This window comes from Eschrichtius robustus, chromosome 10 (genome assembly GCF_028021215.1).
Source record: "Eschrichtius robustus isolate mEscRob2 chromosome 10, mEscRob2.pri, whole genome shotgun sequence".
Lineage (NCBI taxonomy): Eukaryota > Metazoa > Chordata > Mammalia > Artiodactyla > Eschrichtiidae > Eschrichtius > Eschrichtius robustus.
This window is the reverse complement of record NC_090833.1, coordinates 68,276,780-68,296,224: the sequence shown is the minus strand read 5'-3', so window position 1 is coordinate 68,296,224 and position 19,445 is coordinate 68,276,780. Positions and strand designations below refer to the sequence as shown.

Sequence of the window (19,445 nt, the reverse complement as noted above, 5' to 3'; positions counted from 1 at the left end):
CCTGGCTTTTGTTTTATCCTCACAATAATAATAAGAGCTAACGAGTATTGAGTGCTTGCTACATGCTAGGCACACTTATAAGCATTTTACATGATGAAGGCATTTAATCTCCACAAGAAGCTTCTGAGTCAAACACTATTATTATCACCATAGGACAAATAAAGAAACTGAGTCAGAGAGTGTGAAGAAGCTGCTCAGGGTTATGTAGCTTGGACGTGACAGAGTCAGGATTCAAGTCCAGACCATGAGGCTCCAGAGCCTGCAGGCTTAACTGCCATGCTATGCCTGCTGTTGTGAATTACTATGAACAAATGTCCCTGTATCTGGTTGATTCAGGTGGATAGGCAAGGCCAAAATTCACACATTTCTTATAAAATCATGGGGATACCTGAGTGCTTGAGCCTCAAGAAAAATCTTGTTTTTCCTTTTGGCCTACATTTATATTGAAGTCAAGGTAAAAAAACCAAAAAAAAAAAAAAAAAAAAACCAGAAAAAACTGTACAATGTCTTTAAAAGCACAGAAGCACTGAGATTTACCACGAGGATTTGATCACAAGTGAGCTGAATCAGCTCCTAAGTCCGTACTTGAAAATTTTCAGTGTGAAGACTTACAGTGGAAAATACGTGGAAGCAAAGTTGGGCTAATGTTTTACACATTTTAAAATTGTTTTCAGGATGCGTTTCATTTTAGGAGAGCTAGAGAAAGAAAACGAAACATTTATTGAGTGTGAACTATGTGCCTGGCATTGGGCTAAGGGCTTTTTCACACGTGCAATCTTATTTAACCTCACAACAATCCTGTAAAATAGGATTAATTTCACTCTTACAGCTGACAGCAAAGACTCAGTGAGGTTATACACTTTGTTCAAGGTCACACGGTTAAAGAACAGTATAACTGGTAATGAGATTTAGAAATGCGCCACATCTATCCCCTGCAAACCGCCGCCCCACACCCATTTACGTTATATTTAGGTTGTATCTTATACGCCTATGTGGGGTACCTTTGAAGGAAACTGTAACTGTCTCTGCATTCGAGGTAGTCACGCGTGCATCTATTGCCTTCACTAGTCTGTAAGCGTCACGAATCACAAAACTCGGGTCTAACTTGTTGCTCTTCGTCAGTAATACTTGGCAGAGGGTGTGAGTCACTTAAAACTGTGAGTGCAGACGTTGACACCAGGCTAGACGATAATCCCAGGTAAAGACACAAATACAGTCTGAAAGCAGCGTATCCATTTTGGGCCTTACCTTTCAGAGGGACTGTTTGACAGATCTGCTAGCAGACCTGAACAAACCCCACCACTGAAGCCCATGGACGCAGCTTCCTAAGCCCTGGGTGTGGTGTGCGTGAACTACTTCATCACTCAGCTCCTTTTCTCCCTTTCCCCCGGTGCCTCTCTGGCTGCTCTCTTTCTTCCCTGGCTTTGAATATTTTGGCAGCCTCCAATAGCTCCTCTTCAAAGAGCTGAAGACAAGCCTGATGTTACAACTGCTTTGCTTAATTCCAGACAGGTTTCCGTGAATCGTATTAAATTCAGGTGAACAAAGGGTATTTAGTCTGTGACAGAGCTGAACCGTATCTGGATAAATATAAACGAGAGTTAATCCTGTAAGAGCCACTACTTGCCAGCAGTTGGAAGGGTGTCAGCAGTGCCCTGGCCAAGGCAGATGGGAGGGGGTAAGGCAGAAGAGAATTAACCAGACGGGTGCCGAGCATCTGGACTCTGTATAACCAAGAGGGGCATAAAGATTGTGACTGGAATACATTAGGAGCAAAGCAAATGTTCTATTCACACACACAAAAGAATAGGCATTATTATCAGTCTGTAATCCACCCCAGGGCCCCTTAGCTCGCCTTATTCTTTGTTGACTTTCATCCTCTCTGCAAAGCGTCCCGCTCAAGGTCCCTTCCCAGATCAGCCTTAGGTCATGGGGTAGATATACTGTTGCTAAACAGATATGCAAGGGAGTAGCATGTGTGACTGGAAAACAGCGTGACAACATAATCCCGGCGTGGACGGATGAGGTCAGTGTGGGGTGATGTCGGCTTTTCTAGCATCTACTGAATCATCTGATGGGAGCGGCAATGGAAAAGAATAAATACAAACACATGCAACACACCGCCACAAAGGCTGCGTGGCCCAGATCTGAGGAAAGGGAGCCCGGGTTGGTAGCATCAGTGGGGAGAAGGAGGAACAATGATCTGGGGGTTAGGAGACCTCAGTTCCCTTTTTCCCTGCCACCAGCTGAGAGGCTATGTGACCTCAGGTTGCCTGGCCTCTGAGAACTGAGGGCTCTGGTCTAGCTGGTATCTAAGGTCTCTTTCAGTTCCAAAGGCAAGGATCTGCCCTATGTAAGAGAGGTTTTATAAGAGTACCTTACTACGAGACCACAACCTTGGGAGGCATGGTACTCTGAATCGCAATTTTCTGAAGTTGCTATGTGTAGAATGGTTTGCCTAACCTCTATGGATAAAGGTGAAGTGTAGGCAGGTGTATTAGACCAAGAGGTTGAAATAAACAGTCACAGAGAAGAACACTTGTGCTCCAACCCACAGCCACAGAATTCCAGCTACCCAGGTCTTAAAGTCGTCTTTGCAACACGTGGACGGAGGAGAAATGAAAAGATCATTCAATGATCTTAGGTCATGATTCATGTTCCCCAACAGGCTACTTACTTGTATACATATCCTTTGCTCATGTTCGCTCTGCCTGGAGTATTTCCTGCATCTCTGTTTATCAAAATTCTACTCCAAGTCTAAGACCTCTCAGGTAGAGTGAAACTGCACCCTCTTTGGTTATCAGCACTTATTTCATTCTATCTCATATTACACTTTATCTCCATTTGATTACAATTACAGATTATAAACTTCCGGAGGCAGGGTATGGATCTCATTTGTGTCTGTGTCCCTGGCCTGCTTGGCACATTGTAGGCACCGGTCAATGGTTTCTGAATTGAACAGGGATTTCCACGTTACCTGCTAATGTGACGGCAATGGAGACAGAGTCATATCCCAAGGCATTTGTGGCATTACAAGTGTAGAAACCCACATCAGCTTCCACGGGTGCCAGGATCTGTAAGGAATCATCTGGCTGTAGAAGAATCCTGGAGCAACAGAAAAGAAATGTAGGGCCGGTCAGGTTGGTTGACTCCTTTTTGGCATTGGATATTGGTAAAGCTGGAAGGAACCTCAGGGGTAGTCAGAACCCTGTTTTAACAACAGGCACAAACCAGCCACAGTGACACTCAGGAAACCAGCCTCTCTTGCCACTTTGATGGGTGTGATTCTGTTAGCAAGCCCAAATAAGGAGCTTTTGGATTGCTTACGCAGTTTGCTGATTACTTGGACTAAATGCTAACAGTTGGAGCAGGCAGCATATGTGTGCTGAATACACATAACACACACACCGGGGGTGAGAGGAGATGCTAGAACAAATGCTGCAGATGGATTTGGGGAAGTCTTCTTCAGGAAAAGGCCAAGTTATAAAGGAGGAGTGGGGCTTGGCTGGATGGTGGGAAGTAGGCAGAGCTTCCAGATACAGAGAAAGGCATCTGTTAAGGCTTGGAGGTGGGAGAAAGGCAGCCAAATTGAATACTGACGAGAGGATCTGGATGCACACATTGGAAGGAAGTTGTATGTGTAACTGTATCTCAATTCTATTGCCTTCATTAGTCTGTAAATATCATTGGGCACAGAAATTAGACCTTATTTATTGTTTTATTTCCCACAGTGCTTGGCAGAGGGCTCTTTGTAGAGAAAGTGCCAGCAGAATGAAGGTAAAGCCTGCCCTTCAGGGTTATGGTAGAGAAAATTCCAGAATAATCACCACATAGTTCAGATACTTTACCTGAAAAGAATTTTAAGAATCAAATTGTGAGTACCTTCCATGAGCCTCAGAATCCACTCCCCTCTCAGTCTACTATTTTTTTCTTTTCTAGATTCATGCCATTTCTAAGAACTACCTGTGACATGATAGCAGTTAAGCGGATTAATGTCTACTGATGACTTGAAGCTGATGTCCTGATGAGGCTGACGATGACTGGAGTGTGTATGTGGAGGCGGGAACCCAGAAGGGTTTGGGGGAGGACTGGATGGGAACTTCAGAGATCCAGTGCCGGACCTGGCAGGGCCTTAGGTCAATAAATCATTCAATAGCACAGAAATGATTTAGCGGTGGCTTTGGGGTTCCTGCAGTCAGTCATTTCCATCTTTGTGATTATTTCCACCTCTCTGATTTCCAAAGGCTCCAAGAACTGTTCACCTAATATCATGTTAACATCCATCCAGAGGAAGAAAGCAGGTAAGGGTTCGTTTTTCAGGAAAGGGAAAAAAAGTCATGAAAAGGTCAGGGAACTCACAAGACTTAGTGGTGAAATTAAGACTAGGAGTCACATCTCCCGTCCCAGCAGCAGTCTCCCACTACACAATTCTTTTTCTTTACTATGTCTCTTGCTGGGTCCCCTCCAGACTCTATGGTATTTGCAATTTGGTGCCGCCTCTAGTCAGCTCTTAATTATTCTGAGGTGGGTGACCAGTCTGCCAATGAATCAGGCTTCCTCAGCTCTGCTTTTGGCCTTGGACCTGTTGCTTTGCTTTTTCTTGCCTCCTCTTGGAGGAAAGGCAGGAGAGAGAAAAAGCAAGGCTTACATTAATCATTCTTCGATTTGCCTATGTATGGGCAGTTCGGATAAAAATAGGGAAGGAAATAGAAAAATCTCAGCTAAAGGGAAGTTTCTGGATGGTTTGTGTTTGATTCAGTGCCGTTCCAGACCATCACCGCTATTACAGGGACAGTCTAGCTTCTGTGGCATTGAACTAGAGCTGAAACTTTGTGGGGGATGACAGAGAGGCTACGAGACATTGTGATAGAACTCATCCACCCATTCATTCACTCATTCACCCATGTTAGGTGTTTTCTCTCAAAGTCAACAATTACATACTAACTGCTTCGTTTATTTCAAAGAGCTAATAAGAGAAAGATGATTATAATTTGCTTATCTTTAGTAAGCCATACAATATTTTAAGTAATAATATCACTGTTGTTTTGTAGGACTCTTAATAGATGCATCATAGTATCATTGCTAAATCTTTTCAGGTGTTCAGGCTGTTTTAGATTAAACAAATGAAACATTGACTTAATGATTTAAATCTTTATGATGTCCCAGGAACATGGATGCCTCCAAAAGAATTTCCAAACGGGAATATCGAAAGCAGGCTTAACCAAATTTCATTAGAACTGACAATTTACGGTGACTGAACTTAGTGGATCATTAAGCAGTTTTACCATCCTCAAAAGGCAGGGATTAAGATTTGCTAAATTCCTAAGTCTGTTGGCATAGTTCCTTCCCTATCAGAGCCCTATCAGAAGGGGTTCTTGAAGTGAACATTTAGAGCACAAGACTAGAAGACAGGTCTTCTGAACTTGATTTTGTTTCTAAGTTTTACCATTAGGCAAATCCCTTCTTTATACATTTCAGCTTATCACGTTCTAAACCCCAGTTGAAGTATGTTTTCTTATCCAGCAGAAGGAACAGTTAAAATGAAGTATATAAGGAAGCTGCAGACCACCTTTTGGTATTTCCAATGACCCTTCTGTTGGTAATGTTGGACACCCTGAATGAAGAATTAAATGTGAGGAAGGACAGGGGATGAAAAGGTTGTGAGGGAGAAAGGGAGAGGGGCTCATGATACTGGCCAATATGCCCCCGCCAGACAATTTATTAGCTCTCTATATTTGGATCATTTTTTCTTCCCATAAAACTACTGCACCTGCCTGATCTCATGCAGGGAGTTGTAAATCCCACTCCCACACTGGGCCCGACACATGTAACTTTTTTTAGGTGGTGGTTAGCTTTTATAGCTGCATCAGTTCCTCCAGGCACCGGTGCTACTGAGTGAGCCTTGATGCTTCCTGCCCGTATGAAGCCTGGAAAAGAATTCCCACAAAGTTGGTGAAGAGAAGGGGGAGCTCCATCACACTGGGCACAAAGCCATGAGGGCCTGAACTAAGATGGGAATAATGGGAATGGAAAAAAAAGGAATCTAGATCTCAAAATTTAGCATTCACATATTCTTCTATTCCATAAAATGCATACAAAGATAAAGAAGCGAAAATATTTGCCTTCATAAAACAGTCTTAAATATTGTCTTAAGATAAAATCTACATGGGACAAAATCTGAATTTCTCATTTATTGTGTATACTTAGAAATTGTTTCTAGTCATAAAACTGAACTCTTTAGCTCAAGGAGGTACATAATTATTTGGTGTGTGAGTAGGGATTTGAAATAGGGTTTCTTGTTCCAGTACTGTTTTCCAATCTCTCATGTCTTTAGTATGCCCATAAAATTGGTAGATGGGAGTTTGGAGGCTGCCACTAGGGGAAGAAATACTTCTGGAGAGGGTTCCCATGCAGGACTCTCTAGCAAACATGACAAGGCAAAGGAAAGGGCTTGCTGGAGACTGAGGTTTGCTTTAGTCTCTCTATCTAGCCTGGCATCTAGGGAGAGAGATTCCTGGGGTAAAAAGCATTTTCTTTGTATATCAGGCATCAACTCTATTAATTTTTTTTAACTCTATTAATTTAACTTAATTTGTTGGTAGCTGACTTCTGTCAGCTTGAATTTAGGTTTCAAATTTGACAGGCCTGTTTTAGAATGCACAGGCACAGAAACATAGTGCTGCTTTCCAAACAAAACCAGAAAGATTTCTCAGGGTTGTTTTGGAATTTATGGAATTAGAGGATGAGGGGACGTGGATTGGGGCATAATTAAGACATACATAGCAAATGGTACTGTGGTCATATTAGGTATATTAATACTCTCTGCTTTTCTCCCATACAATCCGTTTTGGTTTACTGGGCTAAAACTTACTGCTTTATTTCTTTGGTCATTATTTTTAGCTAGAAAATGAAAGAACAGTTTTGCTTTTCTCATGGCCTTTACTTGTAAGCTTCTTTGTGACAGCTTGTCTTCTCAAGCATTCTACAAATTAAGGACAACTTGAGAGAATACAGATAATTGTTTTAGTTACACAAGTGAAGCCCTTGTTGTCCAAACGAGTAGGATATGGACAAAGTGCTCGTGGGCCAGTCCTACCAAGCACAAGCTCCTTGTGGTGGAATTCTCTCCTCTGCATTTGCAATGCATAGTCAGAAAGTACTCTCATTTGAAAAGGAGGCTGCTCTGGGTGTCTAGAGGAAAGGCTCTAGCAATCCTGTGTGTGGGGTGGCATCATGATGCCTTCTAAATCCTTGGCTCAACGGTGACACCACTGTCTTGTACAGGCCCACCTCTCAAAGTCATATCCACAACCAACCATGTGAAACTGCGGTAGAGGAGAAGCCTTCCCGACTTCAGTCAAGAGACATAGACTTGCGTGGTGTTCTTGGGCAAGCCTTTCAGCTCTGCGAGCCTCTAAGTTCCTTCTGCAAATTGAGGATAACACCTCAGAGAGTTCTTGTGAGGATCAAATAAAGGAGTGAGCTTACTGTTTCTGAGGACCTATTTCTAAGAAACAGTTTCTTACTGTTTTCTAAGGAAAAAAGTATCAGCTTAAGCATCAGATACATCTAGTAAATTAGTAATTTGTGATGGTACAGGTGTGGGTAACCTACATGACCATCTTGAAAGTCCTCCTTGGAATTTCCAGTTGTCAGAGGAAAATTTCAAGCTCTGGACCCAGAAATACCCATTTGTTACATCGGCCATGATGTACCATCTCAGGCCTCTCACCTTAACAAATCATTCTTAAACCCATTTTAGGTCTCAACACACGACTAGAACCTAGAAATTATAGGTACATCCTTTCTTTTTAGAACAGTGTCTTCCTCATCTTTTCAAACTTATCTGTCCCACATCCCAACACAAACCTGTCTTTCCATTCAAGATAGCCTCTTTGACTCTCCTTGTCATTAGTTTTGGACAGAGTTCATGTTCTTCCTCCTCCTATTGATCCTTCCAAATTCTCCCCATCCCTTAAGAGTAAGTTCAAGTTCAACCTCCTGTTACCACAGTCCACAAGAATCCCTTCCTTTCCTGATCTTCCAGAGTTGTCTTAAATTGTACTACAAAGCCCTTTCCATTCTACAACATCTCATTCCTTCAGTTAGATTGTAAACGAATACTTCAAGGGCTGGGACTCCTACTTCTTTTATAGTTCTCTCTTCAGTATTCAGTATAGTGCTGGCATGCTGAATAAATACTTAACAAAGACTTATTTAGTGACCTTCAAAGCAATGGAGCTGAAGATGATCATTTTGACAATATAGCACAGTGGATAAGAGCACAGACTCCAGAGTCATGGTGACTGGGTCCCAACCCGAGCTGTACCACGTAGTAGCTTTGTAACCTTGGACCAGTAATTTACTTCTCAGTGACACAATTTTCTCATCTATAGAATGAGGAGAATTACTGCACCAACCTAGGGTTGTTGTGAATATTCTACGTGAGTTCGGGTATTTCAAGAACATACAAAAGTACTTGACATAGTAAATACTACAGAAGTGCAGGTTACTATTATTATTTGGTGTTGTCGACATCACCATCGCCATCATCATTCACTCTTCATGTCTGAACCTACGTATTCTGGATGTTGTGAGGAGCTGCTTTGACATGGGTAAATGACTGAGAAATGTAGCGTTTTCAAGAAAAAAAACGTAAGTCAGGGCCATGGCCAGGTGGTAAGGCATTTGCCCTGTGAGAGAGTGGGGCATGGGCCACAGTGTGTTTACCTTGGTGGCAGCCCTGGGGATGGGAAAGAGGAGCAGAGGACTGAGGCCACATGGCACACTGGGTTGGCAACTGCCTCAATTCCATTCTTGACTCAGGAATCTCGGAATAAGGACAACTAGTTATTTCCATAACTGTTTTAACACTACTAACCAAATACTGAAATCTTAGAACACTGAAAAGAAAAAAAGCCAGAATTCTGCAATTGCAAAAAAAGTATAGAAATAAGAGTAAAAGAATAAGAATTGGAAAAAAGTGCGCTTAGAAGCGAGTAAGTTAAGGGGTACTGTGCAAAGAACGTCAGCTCCCAACTCCTAGGGGGATATGTTGAGGTCTTTTCCTTACCCTGAAATGCAGATTTTTTTTTTTTTTCTTTTTTCTGCTTAGGGATTCCTAAGATTAGGATAATCAAATCTACCACAAAGGGAGAGTGGGAACAGGTATCTAGTAGGTAAGTGGACAAGTTTTATACAACTTTATTCTATCATGTTACTAGATTGATATTATCATCGTATTTTAGAGAGGACGCAGAAGCTCAGAGAAGTTAAGTAGCTTGCTCAGCTGGTGCAGGGAATCAGAAATGGGGAATGACCTTTGACCTTTAAAAAAAACTGACTCTATTCAAGCATCCACTGGGGCCTAATAGGAAGGCCTGTGGTTTGGCTTTATTTTGGGTTGGGGGTAAGTTGTGAGAAGATTTGTAGTTACTCAGGGAAATGGACAGTCACTAACAAGAACATTCTGGATTTTAAGTAGCTTGAAGCTGGAGGACAGAAAGAATGCTGTGAGAAGACGTCCTCCGCGAGCAAGAATTTTTTTCCAAAACCAAAAAATATAGTAGCCCAGAGACTTGCAAGGGAGAGCTTTGTTTTGTACAGATATTTTAGGGAACAGATTTGAGGTTCATGAAGAGTTCTGTATCACCATTTGGTGAGGGCAACTTTTTTTTTTAACCTTGGCTGTTTTTAATTTAATTGCAACTAAAAGTTATTTAATGCCGGAAGCTCCATGACTGCTCCAGGTGGAAGTATAGAAAATATTTTCGGAATGGGAAAGGTCACCTAACCACACACTCTTAACCCTGTCCTAATACTTTCTGCCAAACCCTTCAGCTTCCTTCTCTTAAGAAAATCATAAAGTCTTGAATTTGCTAATATGAGTAGTTCTATCTGCCTGCTGGGTAATTCATTTCAAACTACAGACCTCTGCGTGAAATGACTCTGACTGGATCTCCTATTTACCTTGAATAGAGATCACCAAACTCCAGTCGGCTGCCACCTGCTTTTGTAAATAAAGTTTTATTGGCACACGGCCACAGCAGATTAAGAACTTTCTATGGCTGCTTTTATGCTACATTGGCAGAATTGAGTGGTTGAGGCAGAGACGGGATTGCCTGCAAAGCTAAAATGTTTACTATCCGGCCCTTTACAAGAAAAGTTTGCTGACCCTGACCTAGAACATGGAAGCACTTTCATTTCTGGTTTGTTTCAGGATCTTCCTCATTTATACGAAAATGTTAACCACTTTTTCAGAACTGCTATTTGCTAGGACCACTTTTCTAGGAAGAATAAATTAACTGCTAGGGGGATCTTTTGAGACCCTCTAGCTTTTCAGAGAGTAGACAGTGGCTGGTTGTCACTGATTGTCTCTGGTTGTCACTGATGTCCTCTAATGTTCTCTGCTGTCTGATTCATGCTAGTCATTTCTGTGACCTTGCATTGATCTTCTATACATTTTTTTTTTTTTTGGCTAAGCTTATGTATTTACTGGGATGGCTCCTTTTTCTCTGACTTGCTATTCTTACACTTTTCAACAGGGAGAAACATTTGTCCTCCCCATGTCCTTTAGTTCTATAAAGGAAACAAGCCAAACCAAATTGAAACTGGTTTCTTCTTCCCTTCCTAACTGCCCAGCCTCCAGTTTTTATATTATCTACAAACTTGGAAACTGCATTTCATGTGCTTATGACTTTTACATATAGCATTATTCACAACTGTGGTTCTGAAATTGACCCTGGAGGCATTTTCCATCTGATTCTCTCCTCCATTCTAAGAAGTTTCCATTTGTGGATACTCTGCGTTGCCCAAGCTAAAGCCTTCCAAATACTCCTTAATTCATCTCCTACTCAACACCACTTTGGAACATTGTCCAGAGCTTTCTGGAAAGTATAAACACTTAGAGCATACCGATTTCTCTGTCCTACCAGATCAGAAATGTCAGCAAAAAACTGTCAGTAGAGTATAAGCATCCTCTCCTGTTGTCTGGATTTAGGCTGATAATTCTCAATCACACTGTGTTTTCCTAGACACCTTTCTAGTGCTATTCTTTGAAAAACTGCCCAGGGGTTCCTCAAAATAAGAGTAAAACTCCTAATTTTGTGACATCCTGGAAGATGGTGTGTTACACTGGTCTTATCTCCAAGTGACAATTATACTGTCAAATGTGTATCCACTGTGTGCCAGGCACTTTACAGATAATATTTCTGTTCTTCACTCCACTTTTCTGCAGGGTGGGTATGATCATTTTAACTAATGAGAAAACCAAGGTTCAGAGAGGTTAGACTTATGTGGATACTATGTGGTAGAACTAAGATGCTGTGATTCTAGCCTTCCCATCCTCCACCACTGTCGACTGTCCCCAGGGTTAACTGATATACCATCAGGTTGCTCCTCTTGACCAAGGGGGTGGGGGAGTGAGGTGGGTGCACCCAGGCACACAATAGAAAGAAGGCAGGGACCAGCTTAGGGATTAAAAGGGATTAAAAGAAACTCCATGGCATTAGCCTGTTCCCTAGGGTTCCATATAGATGGAATGGCACCTGTGAGCTGCTTCTCCATCCCTAAGAAGGGATCAGTATTTTCTTCCAAGTATCTAGTTTCGTATTCTTCGTTATGTTCAACTGCATTCCTTTGAAAAAGCCCATAACTTTTAGGAAAGCCTTGTTTAAATGCTTTAAGACTTCTATCAGCTGAGCTATGAGGAGTATGTGACTACCAGCTCACTCTTGGACCAAAGGTGTTGCATAGCAAGCAGGGACTTCCCTGCCCTATTGTGGGGCTATCAGCAGTGTTTAGATCCTTCTCAGAGGATAGGATCAATCTTCATGCAGCTTTCCTTCCAAGTTTGGTAACCCAGCTCCCTGTGGCAATTTTGGAAAATCTGACTTTTCTGTAAAGAAGTTAGCAGTGTCCTTGCAGGTGTTGTTTCTGGAGTTTGGATTCCGATGTAGGAATACTGAACATATATATTTGTCCATAATGACATGAGCCTCCTGGTATTAGATGTGGGGAAGAGTTATTTACAAGATTCTTCAACTAGGGTTGCCCCCTCTCCAAATGCAAATTCAGCTTTTGCCTGAATCTCAGCTCAAAATGTGGTGAAAAGTAGAAGGGCCCAGGAAGTGTTCAGTATTTATCAGAGTGACCAAAAAGCAAGAAACAGTTCAGCTTCATCTTGTTTGTGGTTGAGTTATCTAAGCACACACATACACAGGCCATCAACACTGTAAACATACACGGTTAGAAACACAAACACAGATGTGACAATTATAATATTTATGAGTGCCTATTATGTGCCGAGCACTGTGCATCTTTACAGCTGGGGGTTTGTATGTAAAGGTAGAGTGACCAAGAGAAGAAAAGGCTCTCCCTGAGACAGATGTGCCACAATAAAAACAAAAGGCTCACAAATTGGAAGCCAGCTGGCTAGAAGATAGCATGTTTTTTTATGCTAGGTCTAGCTGACCCCAATGGCTTCTTTCTAAAATAATGGCAAGCCCATGTATTCAACTAAGGTTAAAATCAATACAAAGAAACAGGGTCCCTGGAGCCAGACTGAATCTAACATCTCTGTGCTTCAATTTGTAAACATTTGTAAAATTGGGATAGTAACCCTAAAGGGTTATTGTAAGAATAAATGGACACCTGTAAAATACTTAGAACAGCTTATAGCTCAAAGCAAGTGCTCAATAAATGTTAGCAATGATGGTGATGATGAGGAGGATTTATCCCTTGGTCTGGATGTAATGGGAGACAGGATACCATAAGATATCTACTCTCGCACTTATTCACACTATAGCAGTACTTTGCAAATTGTACAGTTGTGTGCCACAGAACCTCGGGGTTCCTGAAACTTCTCAAGGGGAGAACACGTGGGCAAGGTAGAAATGTTAAGTTGGGAGTGGGTACCACTGTGGAACTCTGCCATAACTGCACATTAGAGACTGGAAGTCCAGATTATGCAAAACCATGCAGACTGCTGTCTCCAGCCATTAGGAGACCTCCCTCCTCATCACTGGCATCCATCATTCTTTTCTTCCTTCCTTCATTCATCAGTTTATCATCTGTCTAGTGTCTATTATGTTCTTGGAATTGTGGAGAAAATAAGATACATTCTTAAACATTTGCCTTTGAAGAAGAGTAACATAATCCAGAAGGTAATATAGAAAAACAAATAACTAATTCTAATACACAATGGTAGGGCAGAGATAGAGTATTACGCACAGGGTACCATGTGGGTTGCAGAGGGGGCCATCTGACCCAGCCTTGAAGGGAAGGATTCCTGTTAGGAAGGATAGGATTAGATAGACAAAGTGGGTTGGAAGCTCCCAGGCAAATTTGTAAACAGCAAGTAAGTGGGTACCTCGGAAGGGCAGAGCTCAGTGGGGTGAAGTGAGGGGATTTGGTAAGAGATGAAGCAAGAGAGGCAGGCAGATATCAGATGATAAAAGGCGTTGTATATCATGCTAGGGCATTTGGAACTTATCCTCAAGTGCCAGCTGGACATGAAAAGAATTTTAAGCCTGGGAGCAGCATGGACAATTTTGAAAGAAAGATGCTCTGGCAGTAGCATGTCAAATGATCTGGGGCAGAAGTCACACACTTTTTCTGTAAAGGGACATATAGCAAAGAGTTTAGGCTTTCAGGGCCACCTATGGTCTCTGTTGTATATTCTAGTTTTTATTTGTTTAAATAACCCTTTAAAAATGAAAAGCCGAAACTTGCACAAGCCTCTTAGATAGCCTCATCCACCAGAGGGCAGACAGCAGAAGCAAGAAGAACTACAATCTTGCAGCCTGTGGAACAAAAACCACTTTCACAGAAAGACAGACAAGATGAAAAGGCAGAGGGCTATGTACCAGTAGAAGGAACAAGATACAACCCCAGAAAAACAACTTAACGGAGATAGGCAACCTTCCAGAAAAAGAATTCAGAATAATGATAGTGAAGATGATCCAGGATGTCGGAAAAAGAATGGAGGCAAATATCAAGAAGATGCAAGAAATGTTTAACAAAGACCTAGAAGAATTAGAGGACAAACAAACAGAGATGAACAAGACAATAACTGAAATGAAAACTAAACTAGAATAAATCAATAGCAGAATAACTGAGGCAGAAGAACGGATAAGTGACCTGGAAGACAGAATGGTAGAATTCACTGCTGTGGAAAAGAGTAAAGAAAAAGGAAAAGAAATGAAGACAGCCTAAGAGACCTCTGGGACAACATTAAACACAACAACATTCGCATTATAGCGGTCCCAGAAGGAGAAGAGAGAGAGGAAGGACCAGAGAAAATGTTTGAAGAGATTATAGTTGAAAACTTCCCTAACATGGGAAAGGAAATAGCCACCCAAGTCCAGGAAGCACAGCAAGTCCCATACAGGATAAACCCAAGGAGAAACATGCCAAGACACATAGTAATCAAATTGGTAAAAATTAAACACAGAAAATTTATTGAAAGCAGCAAGGGAAAAACGACAAATAACACACAAGGGAACTCCCACAAGTTTAACAGCTGATTTCTCAGCAGAAACTCTACAAGCCAGAAGGGAGTGGCATGATATACTTAAAGTGATGAAAGGGAAGAACCTACAACCAAATTACTCTAGCCGGCAAAGATCTCATTCAGATTCGATGGAGAAATCAAAAGCTTTACAGACAAGCAAAAGCTAAGAGAATTCAGCACCACCAAACCAGCTCTACAACAAATGCTAAAGGAACTTCTCTAAGTGGGAAACACAAGAGAAGAAAAGGACTTACAAAAACAAACCCAAAACAATTAAGAAAACGGTCACAGGAACAAACATATCGATAACTACCTTAAACGTGAATGGATTAAATGCTCCAACCAAAAGACACAGGCTTGCTGAATGGATACAAAAACAAGACCCATATATATGCTGTCTACAAGAGGCCCACTTCAGACCTAGGGACACATACAGACTGAAAGTGAGAGAATGGAAAAAGATATTCCACGCAAAAGGAAATCAAAAGAAAGCTGGAGTAGCTATACTCATATCAGATAAAATAGACTTTAAAATAAAGAATGTTACAAGAGACAAGGAAGGACACTACATAATGATCAAGGAATCAATCCAAGAAGATATAACAATTATAAATATATATGCACCCAACATAGGAGCACCTCAATACATAAGGCAACTGCTAACAGCTATAAAAGAGGAAATCGACAGTAACACAATCATAGTGGGGGACTTTAACACGTCACTTACACCAATGGGCAGATCATCCAAAATGAAAATAAATAAGGAAACAGAAGCTTTAAATGATACAATAGACCAGATAGATTTAATTGATATTTATAGGACATTCCATCCAAAAACAGCAGATTACACTTTCTTCTCAAGTGTGCACGGAACATTCTCCAGGATAGATCATACCTTGGGTCACAAATCAAGCCTCAGTAAATTTAAGAAAATTGAAATCATATCAAGCATCTTTTCTGACCACAACGCTATGAGATTAGAAATGAATTACAGGGAAAAAAACGTAAAAAACACAAACACATGGACGCTAAACGATACGTTACTAAATAACCAAGAGATCACTGAAGAAATCAAAGAGGAAATAAAAAAATACCTAGTGACAAATGACAATGAAAACACGACGATCCAAAACCTATGGGATGCAGCACAAGCAGTTCTAAGAGGGAAGTTTATAGCTATACAAGCCTACCTCAAGAAACAAGAAAAATCTCAAGTAAACAATCTAACCTTACACCTAAAGGAACTAGAGAAAGAAGAACAAACAAAACCCAAAGTTAGAAGAAGGAAAGAAATCATAAAGATCAGAGCAGAAATAAATGAAACAGAAACAAAGAAAACAATAGCAAAGATCAATAAAACTAAAAGCTGGTTCTTTGAGAAGATAAACAAAATTGATAAACCATTAGCCAGATTCATCAAAAAAAGAGAGAGGACTCAAATCAATAAAATTAGAAATGACAAGGAGAAGTTACAACAGACACCGCAGAAATACAAAGCATCCTAAGAGACTACTACAAGCAACTCTATGCCATTAAAATGGACAACCTGGAAGAAATGGACAAATTCTTAGAAAGGTATACCCTTCCAAGACTGAACCAGGAAGAAACAGAAAATATGAACAGACCAATCACAAGGAATGAAATTGAAACTGTGATTAAAAATCTTCCAACAAACGAAAGTCCAGGACCAGATGGCTTCACAGGTGAATTCTATCAAACATTTAGAGAAGAGCTAACACCCATCCTTCTCAAACTCTTCCAAAAAATGGCAGAGGAAAGAACACTCCCAAACTCATTCTATTAGGCTACCATCACCCTGATACCAAAACCAGACAAAGATACTACAAAAAAAGAAAATTACAGACCAATATCACTGATGAATATAGATGCAAAAATCCTCAACAAAATACTAGCAAACAGAATCCAACAACACATTAAAAGGATCATACACCATGACCAAGTGGGATTTATCCCAGGGATGCAAGGATTCTTCAATATACGCAAATCAATCAACGTGATACACTATATTAACAAATTGAAGAATAAAAACCATAAGATAATCTCAACAGATGCAGAATAATCTTTTGACAAAATTCAACACCCATTTATGATAAAAACTCGCCAGAAAGTGGGCATAGAGGGAACCTACCTCAACATAATAAAGGTCATATACGACAAACCCACAGCAAACATCATTCTCAATGGTGAAAAACTGAAAGCATTTCCTCTAAGATCAGGAACAAGAAAAGGATGTCCACTCTTGCCACTATTATTCAACATAGTTTTGGAAGTCCTAGCCATGGCAATCAGAGAAGAAAAAGAAATAAAAGGAATCCAAATTGGAAAAGAAGAAGTAAAACTGTCACTGTTTGCAGACGACATGATACTATACATAGAGAATCCTAAACATGCCAACAGAAAACTACTGGAGCTAATCTATGAATTTGGTAAAGCTGCAGGACACAAAATTAATGCACAGAAATCTCTTGCATTCCTATATCCTAATGATGAAAAATCTGAAAGAGAAATTAAGGTAACACTCCCATTTACCATTGCAGCAAAAAGAGTAAAATACCTAGAAATAAAGCTACCTAGGGAGACAAAAGACCTGTAGGCAGAAAACTATAAGACACTGATGAAAGAAATTAAAGATGACACCAAGAGATGGAGAGATATACCATGTTCTTGGATTGGAAGAATCAATATTGTGAAAATGACTATACTACCCAAAGCAATCTACAGATTCAATGCAATCCCTATTAAATTACCAATCGCATTTTTTACAGAACTAGAACAAAAAAATTCACAATTTGTATGGAAACACAAAAGACCCCAAATAGCCAAAGCAGTCTAGAGGGAAAACAACGGAGCCAGAGGAATCAGATTCCTTAACTTCAGACTATACTACAAAGCTACAGTAATGAAGACAATATGGTACTGGCACAAAAACAGAAACATAAACCAATGGAACAAGATAGAAAGCCCAGAGATAAACCCACACATCTATGGTCAACTAATCTATGACAAAGGAAGCAAGGATATATAATGGAGAAAAGACAGTCTCTTCAATAAGTGGTGCTGGGAAAACTGGACAGCTACATGTAAAAGAATGAAATTAGAACACTCCCTAACACCATACACAAAAATAAACTCAAAATGGATTAGAGACCTAAGTGTAAGACCGGACACTATAAAACTCTCAGAGGAAAACATAGGAAGAACACTCTTTGACATAAATCACAGCAAGATCTTTTTTGATCCACCTCCTAGAGTAATGGAAATAAAAACAAAAATAAACAAATGGGACCTAATGAAACTTCAAAGCTTTTGCACAGCAAAGGAAACCATAAACAAGACGAAAAGACAACCCTCAGAATGGGAGAAAATATTTGCAAACAAATCAACGGACAAAGGATTAATATCCAAAATATATAAACAGCTCGTGCAGCTCCATATTAAAGAAACAAACAACCCAATCCAAAAATGGGCAGAAGACCTAAATAGACATTTCTCCAAAGAAGACATACAGATGGCCAACAGACACATGAAAGAATGCTCAACATCACTAATTATTACAGAAATGCAAATCAAAACTACAATGAGGTACCACCTCACACCAGTTAGAATGGGCATCATCAGAAAATCTACAAACAACAAATGCTGGAGAGGGTGTGGAGAAAAGGGAACCCTCTTGCGCTGTTGGTGGGAATGTAAATTGATACAGCCACTATGGAGAACAGTATGGAGGTTCCTTCAAAAACTAAAAATAGAATTACCATATGACCCAGCAATCCCACTACTGGGCATATACCCAGAGAAAACCATAATTCAAAAAGACACATGCACCCCAATGTTCATTGCAGCACTATTTACAATAGCCAGGTCATGGAAGCAACCTAAATGCCCATTGACAGACGAATGGATAAAGAAGTTGTGGTACATATATACAATGGAATATTATTCAGCCATAAAAAGGAACGAAATTGGGTCATTTGTACAAACGTGGATGGATCTAGAGACTGTCATACAGAGTGAAGTAAGTGAGAAAGGGAAAAACAAATATCGTATATTAACGCATATATGTGGAACCTAGAAAAATGGTACAGATGAACCGGTTTGCAGGGCAGAAATTGAGACACAGATGTAGAGAAGAAATGTATGGACACCAAGGGGCTAAAGCCACGGTGGGGTGGTGGTGGTGGTGGTGTGATGAATTGGGCGATTGGTATTGACATGCATACACTGATGTGTATAAGCTGGATGACTAATTAAAAAAAAATTAAAAAAATTTAGGTTCATCATAGAAAATAAAAAATGCATAAGCCATTCCTTTAATAACCCTTTAAATAACCTGGGCTCAAATCCCAGCTCCACCACTTATTAAGTGCGATCAAGTTAATCAAAGAGCTCTGGGATCAATTTTAATGGCTCTTCTAATAATCCTTTAACGGCCATTCTTAGTAAGCCCTTTAAAAAAATGTAAAGCCACTGGCTGTGATTTGCCAACCCCTGGTCTCGAGAAGGCAAATATAGGGTTAGGAGCCTGCTGCAATCATGCAGAGCTGACAAAGGTAAATGAAGTACAGGCAGTGAGAACAGAGACCAGTGGAGGGTGAAAGAGCCACTGAAGAGCGAGAACAATCTAGAAATACACGCAGACCCCACTGTATCGTGCTTCGCTTTCTTGTGCTTCGCAGATATGACATTTTTTTATAAATTGAAGATTTGCAGCAACCCCGCGTGGAGCAAGTCTATTGGCGCCATTTTTCCAATAGCATTTGCTCACTTCATGTCTCTGTGTCACATTTTGGTAATTTTCGCAATGTTTCAAACTTTTTCCTCATTCTTATATTTGTTATGGTGATATATGATCAGTGATCTTTGATGTTACTCCTGTGACTTGCTGAAGGCTCGGATGATGGTTAGCATTTTT

The 19,445-nt window shown here is 40.5% G+C and overlaps 1 protein-coding gene across 3 annotated transcripts in view; it reads right to left on the bottom strand.

Moving 5' to 3' along the window:
* The window catches only part of ADAMTSL1 (ADAMTS like 1), a 464,565-nt gene that overhangs the window by 130,624 nt on the left and 314,496 nt on the right, over positions 1-19,445 (bottom strand). For all 3 annotated transcript variants that reach the window (XM_068552874.1, XM_068552875.1, XM_068552876.1), the window contains one exon: positions 2,978-3,105. In XM_068552874.1, the coding sequence (XP_068408975.1) occupies positions 2,978-3,105 (128 nt within the window). The remainder of the gene's footprint in view (positions 1-2,977; positions 3,106-19,445) is intronic.